The sequence below is a fragment of the Aegilops tauschii genome, chromosome 7 (genome assembly GCF_002575655.3).
Source record: "Aegilops tauschii subsp. strangulata cultivar AL8/78 chromosome 7, Aet v6.0, whole genome shotgun sequence".
Lineage (NCBI taxonomy): Eukaryota > Viridiplantae > Streptophyta > Magnoliopsida > Poales > Poaceae > Aegilops > Aegilops tauschii.
The window spans coordinates 275,395,408-275,414,630 of NC_053041.3; the positions used below are offsets into that span (position 1 = coordinate 275,395,408).

Here is a 19,223-nt window from a genome sequence, read left to right on the forward strand (position 1 = left end):
TGAGTGTTTATTCACTTGTCTTTACACGAGACGGGCTGGTAATCGGGATGCCCAGTCCCATGATCGAATCGCAAAAATAATGAAACAAACTCCCCCCAAAAGTTGTTGGCATGGAGGGCACCCGAGGATTCGGCTAGCCATGGCTTGTGTTTGTTGGCTGGGGGGGGGGGTAAACTTTACCTTTCCACTTGCGAACCACCGCTAACCATGGTACCATGGAAGATATTGAAAACTAAGATATTGAAAACTCTCGGTCGTGATGTTGATAGGAAAGGCATACCTCCCAAAACTATATTCATCTATGTTTTAAGCTTCGAGCTCTGGCAACTCTGCAAATCCCTGCTTCCCTCTGTGAAGGGCCTATCCATTTACTTTTATGTTATTTTACTTTTCTTGTGGAGTCATCACCCTCTCATTTAAGCACCAGTTGGAGAGCACTATTGTCATTCTTATGCATTGAGTATAGTTAATGTTGAGTTTGACATGATTGGATTTTTTGTACCATGAATTACAATACTTAATCGCTGCTTGAACTTGAGAGGTGCTCTGCATTTATGTTTTGCGGTCTCAGAAAGGGCTAGCGAGATAGCATGTTATCATATTATATCATGATTGTTTTGATAAATTGTTGGCATCCGAGATATCTTATTATTGCTCGCTAGTTGGTTATCTATACTACTATTAAACAAGCGAACTGATGATAGCGCTACGAACGTACTCTGCCAAAAAATCGTCCGCCAAGTACGTTTTCCCTCAAAGCGTAATCGGCTGATCTCCCACGTCCGCAACTCCTAGGCTAAAATCATGCACGCAAGACACACAAAAAGGAAACAAATTACCGGCACACCTTGCCCCCCCCACGCCGCCCTCGTGGGTAGGGCAGGCGCGCCCCTCCGGGCTCGGCCGCCGCCGCCACGCGCCTCCGGTGGCCACTGAGGCTCCCGGCAACCAGCACGGAGCCGATGCATCGACACCAATGCGGGATCCGTCCGCCCTCCTTGCTCGCTGTTGACTCTGCCATAGACGGAGGTGTGCTGCTGCGGCATGCTCCGATGCCGAGACCATGGGAGAATTGCTGCTACTGATCCCCACCTCCACCCCAACCCACACCCATCCCATGGTCGCCGAGGCCAGCCGCATCATAGGTACACAACTTAGTAATTAGCAATCAGTCCCGTGCTGGCTTTTGTTGGTTCGAGTGCTTTTTTCTATGGAATTTATTTGCTGATGAATCGATCTGACCATATCCTGACAAACCATAAAAATTAGATGAATCTATCTGGCCACATACTTTTAGGCTTATTGATTTATCCGAGTAATCATTTTGCAATTTGTTGTACAAATCAACATAGCTGATTTTTATAGTTGATCCCAGTAAGTGGAATATTAATCTCACAAGGTCTTTGACTAATTTTTGAGTTGATTTTTGGATCCCTAAAGGTTTGCAACATCAAACGGAATTAGGTCCTGCGGTGAAGTGCTTTAGGCCATAGCATGATGCACCTACAAGTGTTTGCAAGCACACATATTGCCGAGCACATGCTCACTTTAAGTGGGAATCGTATGCCGTGAAAACATATTCAGGCATCACTGTGGGCAACTTATCTATGTACGCCTCAGGTTCTATCCTCGAACAGTCAACTATGTCCGTGTTATCTGTGGGAGGTCGGCGGAGTTGACTCTGTCACGGCAGATTGGAGAGGATTGGGATCTTGATCTCATGCAGGGAGGTGAGGCCACACTCTTAGAAGTTAGAACAATAGATGTGTATTTATGAAAAAATTGAATGGATCATGAAGTTTATTGTTAGACTTGTTTATTTTGAAGTTGATCCATATTTCAATTTAATATTGTAATACTCAAGCTACTACCATCTGGATGCAGCGAAGGAGGTGTAATCTCATACTGATGCTGGTTGAAGTCCTCCGTTGACTTGCAAGGATGAGGTCGAGCGCATCGTGGCCGCTGGAGTAGGAGAAGCAACGGGCGGCGGGGCTGAGGGTGCCGGCGAGCGGAAAGAAGTGGGTGAGCGCATGCGGCACGAAGGCAGCGGGTAGCGGGAACGCGGCGGCCGGGTCGACATAGCAGTAGAAGAAGAGGCGCTCGACAGGGTCCGTGAAGACCTGTAGCGACCCGACCCAAAATGGATCGAAGTCTCTGTGCTTAAGTGTCATCCCTGGGCCGGTATGCTGACACACACAGTACTCGAGGAATTATAACAGAGTTCAATCACACACTTTATTACATCAAGGTCCTCAAAAGAGTATTTATTACAATAATATGGCCAAAGGCCATCTAAATAAAAATAACTGTGGAAGCATTGAAGGTAAATGAGTCCATCCAACTCTACGGCAAACTGAGTGTAGAACAACGACCTATCGCACCTTTAATCTTCGTCGGAAAAGTCTGCAACATGAGACGTTGCAGCCGTGTAGGCCAGCACATGAAATATGCTGGCAATTTCACACCATAGAATAATAATGAAAAAAACTATCTCTATATGCAAATTTAGCTGGTGGAGGCTCTAAGTTTTATTTTGCATAAAGCTAATTTTACCCTACAACACAATTTTTTTACTACTAAATTAAAATGCCATTATTAAGAAGGTTCCTCCAACTCAATCCCAAAATTCCCAAGTTATTAGTAACCCAATAATTTCATTAAATAGAGTGATGAGATCAACCAATAATTCACTTCTAGATACTCAAATTGTTCATAACCGGGGACATGGCTAATCATGATTAGTTTGTACACTCTGTAGAGGTTTGCGCACTTTTCCCCACAAGACTCGACCACCTCCATGATCGGAAAATCGAGACATAGCCTTTCTGAAGTATTTCCTCCAAACCCTGGGTAGACCGGTACACCTACTTTCCCCTACATCAGCTAGTCTACCATGGAAAGAGGTCACACAACTTACTCAACTATGCCAGAGCCCATAATGGCTTGTGGTTGCACACAGAAGTTTCTAGGCATGAAATATCTTACGATCCCTTTGAGCCTGGGTGGCGGACCTAGGGTAATCACACGGGTACTCCGAGATTCCCCTTGGGCAAGCACTGGTTTCTCCAGGTGCCCCAAACAATCCACCCATATGTGTATTAAAGTTGCCACCTTATGTTGTCCCAAAATTATTATCTCTCGCAACTTGCATGGATCACACATACCAATCCCCGTCTACGAGCATGACTAAGCAAGATATGATATAACGAATATTCCCGGGGTGATCAAAAGGTCATAGGTTCCTACCACATGAACAACATAGCATATCCACATGTTCCCAATCCTATTCATGCAACCTTTGAGAGTGAAACTAATGCATAGTAAAAACTGGGTATTGAAAAATATGCTCAAAATGTGAACTTGCCTTGCTGACGATCGTTGAACTCTAAAGATTCGTAGTAGCAAGCTTCGCACTCCGGATGATCTAGCGTAAGCAAGCAATAACATACATAAGCATACTAGCAAAGATCCAAAAGAAAACAAATAAAAGACTTCAGAAAACTCCAAAACATCCAAATAAAGTTTCTGTACAGAACGTAATATTTACAACAACAAAAGTAAATGTTTTTGGTTTTAACAGAAAGTACATGTCACAAGCTTCGCCTTGCAAAAAGAATCACCCAAAACGGAGTTACGAAACTCGAGTTACGGCCTAACGAAGTTTGAATTCAGATCTGTTTGAATTCAAATTTTAGAACTTTCAAAAATATTTTTCGTTTGGTTCTCTGGATAGATGGGATTTCTATGAACTAGTAGGAAAAAGAATCAACTAAATCGGATCTATAGACTAAAAGATATACAAGAAAGAAGATTTGATATAGAATCTGAGATTGGAAAAATACTGGAAAAAGAGAAAAGAAATTCGGCCAGATGCCAAGTGGTGCCCTCTGATTGGCTGGCTGGGTGCTCACCTGACTTGTCGCCGGCGACGAGGAAGAAGGCAACTCCGGTGTGCTTCGGCGAAGGACGCGTGCGGAACGGTGAAGAGCAACGTGAGGCGGATCCGAGGAACAACACCGCGGGGTCGGTATCGCCTCCTGGCGTGGTGGGGAAGCCGCCGGAATCCACGAACTCCGGCGAGCAATTGGCGAGGTTAGGGAGGGGAAAAAGCTCCAGAAGGAGAGGGCTTCGGACGAGGGTTGAGAGGGGCTCCCAGGGGTGCTTTATATAGGGTAGGGGAGGTCCACAGTTGGGTGGGGCGAGATGTGTTAATGGCTGCAGTTTCAAGCGCTCATGATGGACATTATGGTTGTCTTTGAGGCGCACCAGGGGATGGGAGGGGTCGAGGGAGGCTAGGGGGTTCCGTTCAGAGGCGTTTTGGAGCGGGGGAGAGGAAGATGAGGGGAGGAAGAGGTAGAGGCGCCATGGATGAACGTTTCTGTCAGTGTTCAAGTACAGAGAGGAGGAAGAAGGAGATAGCGCCTGGGCCTGGGCCTGCTGGGCTGCGTTTTTTTTAAACGTTTTTTTTACAGAAGCAATGAAACACCGAAAATACAAATAAAAGTTAGCCTAAAACATCCCAGAAAATTCACATAGTTATATGGTCTTATATATGACCTAGTGAACTTTTATCTGGCCTAAAATGCAAGTTTTCAAAAATAAACTTTTTGCTATGCTAATAAAATAAATTGCAAATAAAACTCAACAAATATATTTTGGTTCCAAATTCAGTTTCCAATATTTTCTTATGTTTTTGAAGAAGTCATTTTATCTTCTCTCTTTATTTTATTTTTGATAAAATGGAAATGAATTTTTGGTGAAATCAAATTTGATCCATATCCCAGCTTTGAAAAAAATTCAAAATTGGTTTTTAGGGAAACTTCCAACTCTCTCTTTTGGTCCTTGAGTTGCTTAAAGTTCCTTGGATAAAAAATCAAATAAAACAAATGGGGTAAAAATGCATAAATCATGGATGCATATGAATGATCTATTATAAACATCCAAATTGAAAATTAGGATGTTACAAGTCCAGGCGTCGTCGTCAAAGAGGTGATGGGAGCTCCGGAGACGGCATCCCCGTCGTCGATGCCATGCAGGATCGCTCCAGCACATGCACCTCCATTTTCGTCATGGATTCACTGACTTTTCTGGTTTGGGTGGGTCGATTTGATCTTGTCTCTCTGCCCACCTACCACTATCTGACTATCACTATGCTCTGCTTGCTGGCCTATGACTACAGACACACAAGGCAGGTTTGGCACTAATCTGCTGGAGTGATTTAGCTCCCATGTTGAAGCGAATACATTTCCTCCAGCCATCGCTCATATTTCAGGCATTCACAAGACCATCAAGACCGTCAAAAAGAAGGTTCATGCATCCACGAATGCTTGTCAATTTTATGCAATTTTGTACATGAATGGGTATTTTAAGAATGGCTTAAATCAAAGTCTGAAACATATCAAAAGTCGACAAAGCGTATGTTTTTGTAGCTTAGATTTCTGGTAGGGTGTTATGTATTTCAGGTGTATTTGTATTAGTCGGGACATGCAACAAAATTACCACCATCACACAGAAATTCTAACAAATTATATGTATTGATGCTTCCTCGAGTCTACTACTAATAGGATTGCATTTTGTTTTTACTGGAAAGCGGTAGGAGCCTATCCTTGATTCAAGTCGGAGAACGAAGTATGAACCCATTTTTATCCAGTTTACGTGGATTGGCCGCCCATATAAGGTACTGCTAAACATCGACTCTATATTCTAAGATTACCTTTCAATTGATAATTATTATCTCTAATAAAAAATGGTTGGCCGGTGCTAAAAAAACCAAATTTGCTGCACTAGAAATTCTAGCAATAGTACAACTATGTCAACGTAATTGCTGTTGCAATAATGTGATTGAGATTGCAATACTATATTTACAATATTTAAGTGCGGATGTGACAATGGTTCTTACTTTCACTATGGAAATCTTGATTAAAGTAGATTATCCAGAATTAAAGAAGCATATGTGATCTATGTAATAAATTGTGTTATCATTAGAGGTGTCTTAGTGAAGATGTATTCTGATTTAACTTCTCAACTCTCAATATTTATTTTATATATCTTTGTTGAATATCTTTTTCATGATGTCTATCTATAACCATTAAGGTCAGGAGCTTGTGGAACGCTTTAGTCGATGATTAATCGGTTTGAAGTACCATGTTCTCGATCAAGCAGAGTCGTCTACATTTTTACCGTTGTCTTCAACGGTCTCCCTCGCTGGACTCGAGGAGGTATGCACCACCACTGCCACTCCATCGCTTTCCTTATCCCTCCCCAGGATTGGTTTTTGACAATTTGTTCTCTGTGTGCTGTTCCCTGCAGTACATCGTGAGGGGCGGGCGGAACCTCTTCCCGCTGCCCCCTAAAGCATTCAAGGGCGTCAAGCAGATCAGAGTCATCGGATGGGGCTCCCAGGTTCAGTTTGCTCCCCTCGCTGCATTGTTTCTTTCGTAACTCTCGATATTTACATGTCTATCTACTCGAGACACTACCTGAATATACACATCAGTCGTTGTGTTCAAATTGAGTGATGGATTCAACACGTATTTGTTCTATTCTGCTACTTGGGTTCGAGTCTGTAAGTCTGTGCGCTGGCTTACTGAATATTTTGGGGGTGCTTTTTCAGGGTCTAGCACAGGGCCAGAACCTGAGAGATTCTTTGGTTGAAGCCAAGTATGACATCATCTTTAAGGTTTGTTATTGTCATGTATCTCTAGCTTTAGACATAGAATTGAGTTTTCACCGTGTGTTGAGTGAAAATCTTCGAAGCTTTTGCTTGCAGCCCTGAGTGAACACCCACAACTAACGTTTATTGTTTTCTTTACCTTTATAACTTGCGCTGGGCACTGTTTATTACTTGTTCTTGCTTAAATTGAGCATTTCATATTGTATAACTTGGAATATTGAAATCATGTGACAGCTGGTATTATGTCCCATTTGGCATGTACTTTGGACTATTATGTCAGATGTTCAATAAGTTGTCTTTTTGCTTTCACACCGGTCTTAGGAAAGGTTCTAAATCTTTTGAGGAAGCACGTGCAGCTCGGCTCACTCAGGAGAATGGGACATTGGGAGACATACGGGAGATGGTTTTGGGCAGAGATCTTGTGCTTCTGCTCATCTTAGATTCTGCACAGGTGCACATCATGGTAACTGGCTTTATGCACGATTTTAAGCTTTCCTTTGTCAAGTGTTTGTTTAGATTAGGCTTAGTTTCACAATGATGTTTCCTTGCATCATGTTGGTTTAATTAATTATTTTAACTTGCATACTCTTTATGGAGCATACTATGAATCGTTCACTGCATGATACATTTTTTGAGTCCCGCCATCACTTTATTCTATCCTTGTAACTGAAGTTATCTTCGGTTCGGAACTAAAGAAAATGATTTGGGGTGAAGACTTGAAGGCCTGAAGCCAAATGTTTCTAATCAGGCAGATGACCCACACAACTCCTGTGAAACAAGGCCAACGCTATGTGCCAAGATTGTATTGCTTCATGAAGACACTATTTTTATCATTCATTTTTATTATTCAAATCTCTACATGGTCGGCATAGATACTTCTATTACATGGATTCATCATTATTTTTAATGTTTTTTGTAAACAGAACTCCCTCTGTACTGATATATTTTTGAACAGGGAGTAGTATACATTAAGCTTCATTTCATGTAGGAGAGCTTCCGCCACATTGAAGTTAATTAATCTCAATATGAATTCAGAATTCAATACTCACATGAATTTCATAGGCTGCTTTGATCGAGACGTGTGTCGCACGTGCATACTTACTAGTGTAATTGGTATGAGTAAATGTGAGACCTAAATGTTATCATGAATATGGTTAGTTCATAATCCTTGCTGAAAACATGAGCATTGGTTAAGCATATATACAACAACAAGAACAAAAAGAGTGTAAAAGTTTTTCTTTATCACTTTCAGTTTATCAAATTGAATTGCTTGAGGACAAGCAATGAGTTAAGCATGGGGGAGTTGATACGTCCCAAACGTATCTACTTTTCCAAACACTTTTGCTCTTGTTTTGGACTCTAATTTGCATGATTCGAATGGAACTAACCCGGACTGACGCTGTTTTTAGCAGAATTGCCATGATGTTTTTGTGTAGAAATAAAAGTTCTCGGATTGACCTGAAAGTTTATGGAGAATTATTTTAGAATATATAAAAATACTGGCGAAGGAAACTACCAGAGGGGGGCCACCAGGGCCCCACAAGCCCAAGGGCGTGCCACCCGTGCGTCTACCAGGCTTGTGGGCCCCTGGCGGCTCCTGCAACCCTAACCCCAACTCCATAAGTACCTATTCATCAAGGAAAAATGAGAGAGAAGGAATCATCATGTTATATGATACGGAGCCACCGCCACCTCCTGTTCTTCATTGGGAGGGCTGATCTAGAGTCAGTTCGGGGCTCCGGAGAGGGGGATTCGATGTCATCGTCATAATCAACCATCACCAATTTCATGATGCTCACCGCCGGGAGTGAGTAATTCCTTTGTAGGCTTGCTGGGCGGTGATGGTTGGATGAGATTTATCATGTAATCGAGTTAGTTTTGTTAGGGATTGATCCCTAGTATCCACTATGTTCTAAGATTGATGCTGCTATGACTTTGCTATGCTTAATGCTTGTCACTAGGGCTCGAGTGCCATTATTTCAGATCTGAACCCTTTTTTTTCATGAATATATTTGTGTTCTTGATCCTATCTTGCAAGTAGTATGCACCTATTACATGTTATGATCCGCATACCCCAAGGTGGCAGTAATTGGGATTCTTTTCGGTGATTACTGTAGTTTGAGGAGTTCATGTATTCACTATGTGTTAATGCTTTGTTCTGGTTCTCTATTAAAAGAAGGCCTTAATATCCCTTAGTTTCCTTATGGACCCTGCTGCCACGGGAGGGTAGGACAAAAGATGTCATGCAAGTTCTTATAGCAAGCACATATGACTATATACGGAATACATGCCTGCATTACATTGATGAATTGGAGCTAGTTCTGTGTCGCCCTAGGTTATGCCTGTTACATGATGAATGTCATCCAACATAATTATCCATCATTGATCCAATGCTTATGAGCTTTTCACATATTGATCTTTGCTAAAGTTACTACTGTTGTGTGATAGCCTGGCTTAATAGGGATGATAGACTACTCATATCAATAAGGAATTCCTTCTTTTTCGGAAGCCCATTCGGACAGAACTCCAAAGTTAAGCGTGCTTAGCTTGGAGTAATTTCAGGATGGGTGACCGACCGGGAAGTTGCTCCCGGGTGCGCACGAGTGAGGACAAAGTGCGCAGAAAAGACTAGTATTGATCTGTGGGGCCAGTCTAGATCCCGCCATGAGTAACGACCACCGGCGGGTATCCGGGGCGTTACAAGTTGGTATCAGAGCCGACCCTCGCGGTTACATGGATGTTTGCGGACAGGTGCGTGGTCATGTTGTTCATGCCGTTTGTGACCTGTCGTGGCACACGGCATGGCACATGTACCGGACTGAATGCACAGACGTATGTGCCAATAGGGAACGTTCCTGTGGCCCGACGAGGACGTCGGTTCCTCTGAGTGGGGGTGTATGTGATAGCCTGGCTTAATAGGGATGATAGACTACTCATATCAATAAGGAATTCCTTCTTTTCCGGAAGCCCATTCGGACAGAACTCCAAAGTTAAGCGTGCTCAGCTTGGAGTAATTTCAGGATGGGTGACCGACCGGGAAGTTGCTCCTGGGTGCGCACGAGTGAGGACAAAGTGCGCAGAAAAGACTAGTATTGATCTGTGGGGCCAGTCTAGATCCCGCCATGAGTAACGACCACCGGCGGGTGTGTCCGGGGCGTTACATGTTGTTGCTGTCACAATTGCAATAAAACTACTACCGTTGCTATTGCTACGATTACTACTGCTATCAAACTATCATATTACTGTGCTACCGATCACTCTGCTGTAGATATTTAGTTCTCCAAGTGTGGTTGAATTGATAACTCAACTGCTAATACTTGCAAATATTCTTTGGCTCCCCTTGTGTCAAATCAATAAATTTGGGTTGAATACTCTACTCTCGAAAACTGTTGTGATCCCCTATACTTGTGGGTTATCAGTCCTGCTCTTGGTTATATTATGGATGTATCAAAATACATTGTTGATCTACCTCGAGATCGTAAGCTGTGGTATAAACCCTAGGGGTAATGGTGGTGATGATGAATGAGTAAATGTCTCTACGGACTAAACCCTCCGTGTCGGTGTCAAAACCGGTAGATCTCGGGTAGGGGTGCCTGAGCTGTTAGATCGGATTGATGGGTAACAGCTGAAGAATACACAAGGAATTTACCCAGGTTTAGGCCCTCTCTATGGAGGTAAAAACCTACGTCCCGCTCTTGTTTATATTATGAAGGTATCTAAGTACAGAGTTGATCTACCTTGAGATCGTAAGTTGTGGTCTAAACCCTAGGGGTATGATGAATGGGTGTATGAATGGATGGCCTCTACGGACTAAACCTCCTGGTTTATATAGGCACCAGGGGTATCTAGGGTTACACATGATCGGTTGCCATCTAGGGATTTACATGCTGAATCTAGTTGGATATGCTTGAAGTACACGCCAAGTCTTCAGTCACCGCAATCTGAAGGCCTCCGGAGTCCACCTTCCTCAGTGGGCTGGTAGTCCGGCTGGGCTAGGACCCCCTAGTCCAGGACACCGTCAGTAGCCCCAGAACTTGTCTTCAGAGCCAAGGTCGACAATCTTCCTCGGATAATGTTGTCGGCGTTCTGGGAACGGGGGTCCCCAGACTTGCCTGCCTGCGGCCCACGACGTGGCTAAACCAGCAGGCCGTACGACCCATCTTCATCAACAAGGCATCCAAGACCCTCGCGAGTGGCCAAGCCTCGCGAGGCAGATGACGCAAGACCTCCTCAGGAGTGGCCTAGTCAGGCAGGCTCATGAGGAGCGGAGATATCAAGGCGGGGCAAACCTCACGAGGCTCTCATGACGTGAGCCATGACGATCGACGCCAGGCGAGCACCAGTGCGCGCAGCGTCCTTGTTTCCTCTTTGGTGCTAATGAAGCCAGCGCAGGCAAGGAGTACCGAGGGATCAGGAAAAGGTTGCCATATCGGTGCAACGAGACCAAGACCAAAAGGATGGCAAGACGGAGGTCATCATGGAGCCCAAAACGGCGTCACCACCAGAGCCTTTTGCAGGCGAAGACCATTTTTGTCAGGATAGCTTGTACTAGCTGTCCCCCTTCAAATTTGCCCGCCGTTGTTGGCTCCCTTCCGGCTCAATATTTGGGAAGAGGACCAGGGCCTATAAAAGTAGAGCTGGCCACCACAGTAGAGGGGACCGAGCAGTTCATCCAGCTCTCACCCGCTAAGTCACCAAGCACAAGAACACCTCAACCTCAGGAGGTTGTTCTTCCCTCTGTACTGTTTATCATCAGCCCAAGAGGCAATCCACCACCACCACACTGGAGTAGGGTATTACACCACAACGGTGGCCCGAACCAGTATAAATCTCGTGTCTTTCTGTGTTGTGGGTTCGTCGAGTTCGTCCGCGAGATCTTAGCGAGCTAGGGCGTAGATCGGTAGGAGGGAAAGACTTCGCGCGCACCCCAGTGTTCAAACCTTGAGGGTTTGCCGGAACCCCTCATCTGATATTTGGCACGCCAGGTAGGGGGGCGCCAGAGCTCCTCTCCACCAACCTGTGCCCCGCGGCGCCGCACTTCGCCCCCATGGCAGGTGCCCCGCCATCCACCTCTGCGACCGACGTCAACAGCGGGGCGTCTGGGTACCGAGCCCTGGCCCCCGCCCACGGCGAGGGCGGTGGCCGACCAAGTTCAAGCCAGAGATGCTGCCGCGTTATGACGGCGCGGCAAACCCGACGCCGTTCCTGCTGGCGTACGAGGAGGATGTCCTCGAAGCCGGAGGCAACGACAAGATCATGGCCAACTGGTTCCCCATGGCCCTCGCCGGCGAGCCGCGCGCCTGGCTGCTCAACCTCCCGGGATCCACGATGGCCTCCTGGGGGGAACTTCGCGACCTCTTCACCGCTCGCTACGCGGTGCCGGCGCACCACGCAGTCGCGGCCCTGCTGGGCGGCTCTCAAGCACCACCTTCAGACCGCCACGTCAAGCCGTTCCTCCGTCAGATCGGGGCCACCTCCAAGCGCCCGGGGGCTCCGCCGGGTTGGGCTGCGCCAGAGGCCGACCTCACCTTCAGCTCAGAAGACCACCCCGACTCCACCGCCGGCTCCGGAATGCTCCCAATGCTCTACACGCCCACCATCTGCAACGTGGCCGTTACCAAGACCCTCATCGACGGCGGTGCTGGCCTCAACTTGCTCTCCGTAGAAGCCTTCAGCCTTCTTCACGTGCCGCTCGAGCGGCTCGGCCTCAGCAAGCCCTTCTCGGGAGTGGGTGGTGGAGCTGCCCACTCTCTGGGGCAGATCCGCCTCCCTGTCACCTTCGGCACACGCGACAACTACCGCACCGAGCTGGTGGACTTTGACATCGCCCGCATTGGTCTCCCGTACAACGCCATCCTCGGGTACCCGGCTCTCGCTCAGTTCATGGCGGTGACTCACCCGGCCTACAACCTCATGAAGATGCCAGGGAGCAAGGGCGTCCTCACCATCAAGGGGGACACTAAGGAGGCCGTGACGCCGCTCAGGCTCGCCTTCAAGACCGCGGCAGCAGCACAGCCCGCCGGCGCCGGTACCCCCGAGGCCAAGGAGGCCGCGCCTACCAAGAAGAAGCAACTGTTCACCCAAGACAAGGCGGAAACCAAGCAGGTTCCGGTCAACGAGGACGGGTCTTCAGGAGCCACCTTTACCATAGGAGCCGGCCTTGACCCGGGACAAGAAGAAGCCTTGGTGAGGTTCTTGCGCGCGAACAAGGAGATATTCGCGTGGGAGCCCAGTCAGCTGGTAGGGGTCCCGAGGGAGGTGATCCAGCATCATCTAAGGGTATGCCCCAACATACGCCCCGTGAAGCAGTGAGCAAGACGGAAGTCCACTGAGAAGCAGGCCTTCATCGTCCAAGAGACACGCAAGCTGGAGGCGGCAGGTGCCATCCGAGAAGTTCGATATCCCGAATGGCTGGCGAACCCCGTCCTAGTGCCGAAGAAAGGCGGGAAGGAACGGATGTGCGTCGACTTCACCAACCTTAACAAAGCCTGCCCCCAATATCCGTTCCCACTCCCCCGCATCGACCAGATTGTCGACTCCACCGCCGAGTGTGACCTGCTGTGCTTCCTGGATGCGTTCTCAGGGTATCATCAGATCAAGATGGCGGTGGAAGATGTGGAGAAGACAGCCTTCCTGACACCATGTGGGGTGTACTGCTACACCTGCATGCCCTTCGGGCTGCGCAACGCGGGCGCGACCTTTCAGCGGTTGATGCACATCGCCCTGGGGCAGCAGCTCGGGAGAAACACAGAGGCCTACGTCGACGACATAGTGGTAAAGTCTCGCAAGGCGAGGACATTGATTCAAGACTTGGAGGAGACCTTCGAGAGCCTGCGCCAAGTGAACTTGAGGCTTAACCCGGAGAAGTGCGTGTTCGGCGTCCCCTCCGGCAAGCTGCTGGGATTCCTCGTATCCCACAGAGGGATCGAGGCGAACCCAGAGAAGATCAAGGCCATCGAGGACATGAGCCCACCACAGACCCTCAAAGAGATGCAGAAGCTAGCAGGGCGGGTGACCGTGTTAGGGCGTCTCATCTCCAAACTAGGAGAGCGCGCCTTACCCTTCTTCAAGCTCATGAAGAAGAAGGGCCCATTCGAGTGGACCCCGGAGGCCGACCAGGCCTTCCAAGATCTCAAGAAATACCTTACCAGCCCCCCGGTGATGGTGGCACCATGGTCTCTCGAGCCTCTGGTACTCTACCTTGCCGCCACCCCGTACTCCGCCAGCGCGACGCTGGTGGCGGTTTGGGAGGAGCGCCAAGCCGGAGCTAAAGTGGCGCAGGGTTAGGAAGGCGCAGCAAAGGCATCAGCGGTGGAAGACCAAGCTCAGCAGGGCAACATCGCAGAAGCTCCTGAGGACAGTCAGGTCTCAGGAACCCCTCCACCTCAGGATATGCCCCAATCTCCGCAGGACCCGAGCCTCGACAGTGTGCCAGCCCTCGTCGAACACCCGGTGTACTTCGTCAGCATCGTACTGCGGGACGCGAGGGCACGCTACCCCATGCCCCAGAAACTCCTGCTCGCACTCCTGGTGGCCTCACGCAAGCTGCGACACTACTTCCAGGGCCACCCCGTCAAGGTCGTCTCAACCTACCCATTGTAGAGGGTACTCAGGAGCCCTAACTCAGCCGGAAGGGTCGCTGAGTGGAACATTGAGTTGCAAGCATTCCAGTTGGAGTTCAGCACTACCAGGGTCATCAAGGGGGCCGCGCTCGCTGACTTTGTGGCAGAATGGACGGATGCCCCGACACTTGTGGAAGGAGAAGACCGGTCCACCTCCCCAGGAAGCGAGGCTCCAGACGGCAGGGTCATGTATTTCGATGGCGCCTTCATGCACCAGGGCGCGGGGGCTGGAGCAATGCTCATCTCGCCCACTCAGGACAAGCTCTACTACGCCGTGCAACTCTGCTTTCAGCACGGCAAGAAGGTCTCCAACAATATCACAGAATACGAAGGCCTCATAACTGGCCTGAAGGCTACGGCGGCTCTAGGGGTGAAGCGCCTCACCGTTAGAGGCGACTCGCAACTCCTCGTCAACTTCTTCAACAAGGTGTACGAGCCGAAGGACGAGCATATGGAGGCCTACCTCGCAGAGGTGCGCAAGATGGAGAAGCAGTTCTCGGGCCTGGAGCTACAGCACGTGCCCCGGGGCACCAACAAGGAAGCCGACGACATCGCCAGGAGAGCATCCAAGCGGCAACCGCAAGAGCCCGGTGTCTTTGAGGAGCGGCTCTTCAAGCCATCAGCTACGCCACCTCTTTCATGCACGACTCAGCCTCGGGAGGAGCTCCCACAGCCTCCCGCCACAGGAGGCCCAGCCTGTGGCCCGACATCAGGAGCTCGGCTGCTCTTGGCGCTTGAGCCCCAGGAGGAATGCAGGACTAAGGAATTCAAGGAGTACCTGACGCACGGGATGCTGCCGGAGAAGGAAGAGGACGCGGAGCACGTGGCCCGGCAAGCCACGGCATACTGTATCCAAGACGGCGAGTTATACAGGAAACGACCGAACGATGTCACGCTGCGCTGCATCTCCAGCGATCAAGGAAGGGAGTTGTTGACTGACATACACGGCGGGGACTGCGGACACCACTCGTCGTCACGGACCCTCGTCAGCAAGGTGTTCTGCAGTGGATTCTACTGGCCTACAGCACTCAACGACGCAGCCAAGCTGGTGAAGTCCTGCAAAGCTTGCCAATTCCACGCCAAGCAAATCCATCAGCCTGCTCAGGGCCTCCAAACCATCCCGCTCACATGGCTGTTCGCGGTCTGGGGGCTGGACATCTTAGGACCGTTCCCTCGGGCGCCAGGAGGCTACCGCTATCTCTACGTCGCCATCGACAAGTTCACCAAGTGGGCGGAAGTGGAAGCCGTCCGTACCATCCCAGTCGGCTCTGCTGTCAAGTTCATCAAGGGCCTCGTGAGCCGCTTCGGGGTCCCCAACTGCATCATCATAACGGTTCGCAGTTTACTAGCAACCTCTTCAAAACCTACTGTGCTAACCTTGGAACGCAGATCTGCTACGCTTCGGTGGCCCACCCCAGGAGTAATGGTTAGGCCGAATGCGCTAACGCGGAGGTCCTGAGGGGCCTCAAGACCAGGACCTTCAAGAAGAAGCTGGAGGCCTGCGGCAGGGGATGGCACGACGAGCTCCAGTCCCCGTTGTGGTCCATCCGAACCACTGCCACCAAGCCAACGGGCGAGACTCCATTCTTCCTCGTCTACGGAGCTGAAGCAGTCCTCCCTCACAAGGTCATGCATCGCTCCGCACGGGTCCTGGCGTTCGACGAAACGCAGCAGGACGCCACGTGGGGGATCGATCTCGTGCTCGGGGAGGAACGTCGTCGCGAAGCTGCGCTGAGGGCGGCAAGGTACCAGCAAGCACTGCGGCGATACCACCGCCGCAACATCCGCTCCAGGACACTCGAGACGGGTAACCTAGTCCTGAGGCGGGTCCTCTCCAGGGAAGGGCTGCATAAGCTTTCACCAATGTGGGAGGGCCCGTTCAAGGTCATCCACATCTCCAGGCCTGGCGCCGTGCGCCTGGAGACACAAGACGGGGTACCTATCCAAAACGCCTGGAACATCCAGCACCTCCGGAAGTTCTACCCATGAAGCAAGGCCCAGAGTCTGTGAAGAAAGGCCCAAAGCCTGTGAAGAAGGCCCGGTGCCTGTGAAGAATCACCGCCCGTGACACTCTCACGTAATAATGAGTTGGGGTTGTACATGCCCCGGAGTCTCAGGAGCGCCGGCCTCAGGCCCTGGGGCTCCCGCCCACGCCTAGTGGCAGCACTTAGCTCCGTGCTGGTGAGAAGACTTGAAGACTAGATTAGGTGCCGGACGTGGATTTTCATTTGCTTTCCGTAGTTGGCTCGCTTTTCCTTAATCGAAGTTTGCTTTTGGCGTTCCTTGCTGATTTGATTCCCTCGCCTCTCACTGCATTTTTCCGGCTTGGGTTTGCTTGTGTTCTCTCTCTCGCATACCTCACGAGGGGGCTAGGCAGGTGCCCTCGCGAGCATTTTTTTCTCCTCTCTGCCTTCTCGCGAGCCACCCTCGTTCGAGCCGAAAAGCTGGCGCACCTCTCCTAGTCCGTGCCCCTCAGGTACCGCGATACAAAGCGCCAGGTCAGGGCCAGGGTGAACGGCAAATCTTTTAACGCACTTCCTAACGAGTTTTTGCAGTTCCTGAACGAATGCAGGCCACCAAGGCAATATGGACACGAGGAAATAAGCGCCTCGTGAGGAAGAGGGCGTCCTGAATATACCAGGTTAAGTTATCTTTGCGCAAAATAACGACACGGCACGGGAACAACACGCATAGTGCAATAACCGAGGAACCATAGTTCGGTACATGCCCCCTGGGCCCATACTGGTTTCATTCTTGATGCAGGAAAAAGAGTAAAACAAAAGTAGCGTTGCAGCGATCCGCGGAGGCAGGCCCCTAGCGGCACCCTGAGCCTAGCCGGATCCTTCCTTGCGCTTCACGGAGGCGCGGCAACGAGATGACCCGCTGCCGCCTTCAAAGCGGGCACGGCGGCTGGTCATAGCCGCCACTGCTGGAGCTGTCGCCGGAGGAAGAGCCGCCATAGCTGGACGAGACACGGTCGCCGCCGAGGGCAGGTTCGCCCTCATCCTCGTCGCGGCCGTCCCCAAGGCCGAGCACCTCCTCACCGTCGTTCGCCTCGGGGAAGCACCCGGCGCGGCGACCATCTTCCCCAAACACCCTCACATAGAGGGTTGATCCACCATCGTACTTGAAGTGGAGGGTGCACCGCCTGCCCAGGCCGCGCGCGCGGGCGAACGTCTGCCAGCCGCGGGCCAGGGCTATGTTGCCCGCGGTGGAAGTCTCGACCGCAACCCAAGAGGCCTTGCTGCAGCAACCATCCGCCTGCAACCAGAGTCCGCCTGGACCAGAGGCCGGCAGTTCGCCGACGAAGAAGCGCGGAAGTTGGAGCCAGTTGCCGGCCGGGTTCTCCGACCAGACGACAAACTCCGGCGACACCTCCGCCGTGTGGAAGGGCGGACGGGGGGAGGGGCACCATAGCACGCCTCCCCTCGTCAACTGGACCGCCATGGCTGGGACGACCCCCTCCGCGTGCCACGGCACCGCCTCGACAGTGGACCACGGTGGGGGTCGCGGCGTGCTTGCGCGGACGGCCGCGTCCGCGCCTGGGCGCTGGGGAGCCGGGTCCCTCGCGAGGGGCCTTTCCCTTCTCGGCGGCAGAGAATTTCCTTCGTGGCGCCATTGGTGGCACTGCAAGCAATGGAGCGAGGAGGAAGAAGCAAGCAAGCGAGGAAGAGATGGGCGACGGGGCTCCGCCCCCTACCCATTTATAACGGAAGAAGGCCAACCGGCGCCTCCCACGATCGTAGGTAATGATGGTTCTCCTTGCATGTCACAGGGACTTGTGAAGTCATGCAGTTGCCGAGGCAGCGTGGGGAAGCGGAGACGCCCACGTCCAATGAACCGCCACGCGTCAACCAAGGCCGCAGGCTTTTGGGGCCCGCGGCGCTCCGTACTTGACCCTTGGCATCGCCGCGAAGCCAAGCCCGAGCGCACCTTGGGCCCGCGGGCTACTGTCGGCGGTCTGGGAACGGGGGTCCCCAGACTTGCGTGCCTGCGGCCCACAGCGTGGCTAAACCACCAGGTCGTACGGCCCATCTTCATCAACAAGGCATCCAAGACCCTCGCGAGGGGCCAAGCCTCGCGAGGCAGACGACGCAAGACCTCCTCAGGAGTGGCCTAGTCAGGCAGGCTCACGAGGAGCGGAGATATCAAGGCGGGGCAAACCTCACGAGGCTCTTGTGACGTGACCATGACGATCGACGCCAGGCGGGCGCCAGGTGGGCACCAGTGCGTGCAGCGTCCTTGTTTCCTCTTTGGTGCTAAGGAAGCCAGCGCAGGCGAGGAGTACCGAGGGATGAGGCAAAGGTTGCCATATCGGTGCAACGAGACCAAGACCAGAAGGATGGCAAGACGGAGGTCATCATGGAGCCCAAGACGGCGTCACCACCAGAGCCTTTTGCAAGCGAAGACCACTTTTGTCAGGATAGCTTGTACTAGCTGTCCCTCTTCAAATTTGCCCGCCGTTGTTGGCTCCCTTCCCGCTCAATATTTGGGAAGAGGACCAGGGCCTATATAAGTAGAGCTGGCCACCACAGTAGAGGGGATCGAGTAGTTCATCCAGCTCTCACCCGCTAAGTCACCAAGCACAAGAACACCTCAACCTCAGGAGGTTGTTCTTCCCTCTGTACTATTTATCATCAGCCCAAGAGGCAATCCACCACCACCACACTGGAGTAGGGTATTACACCACAACGGTGGCCCGAACCAGTATAAATCTCGTGTCTTTCTGTGTTGTGGGTTCGTCGAGTTCGTCCGCGAGATCTTAGCGAGCTAGGGCGTAGATCGGTAGGAGGGAAAGACTTCGCTCGCACCCCAGTGTTCGAACCTTGAGGGTTTGCCGGAACCCCACATCCGACAAATGTCTTCGACTGGGCGGTCTTTGGATTAGCAGGCAAGTTCCACATCCTCAGACATGTATTATATGA

The 19,223-nt window shown here is 50.7% G+C and overlaps 1 protein-coding gene across 1 annotated transcript; it reads left to right on the top strand.

The window, feature by feature from the left end:
- Positions 1-1,063: 1,063 nt before the first annotated feature.
- On the top strand, positions 1,064-16,930 carry LOC141027092 (ketol-acid reductoisomerase, chloroplastic-like). Its single transcript, XM_073504016.1, has 6 exons — positions 1,064-1,145; positions 6,166-6,221; positions 6,313-6,405; positions 6,617-6,682; positions 6,957-7,139; positions 16,871-16,930. The coding sequence occupies exons 1-6, from the start codon at positions 1,064-1,066 to the stop codon at positions 16,928-16,930; spliced, it is 540 nt and encodes a 179-aa protein (XP_073360117.1).
- Positions 16,931-19,223: the final 2,293 nt, after the last annotated feature.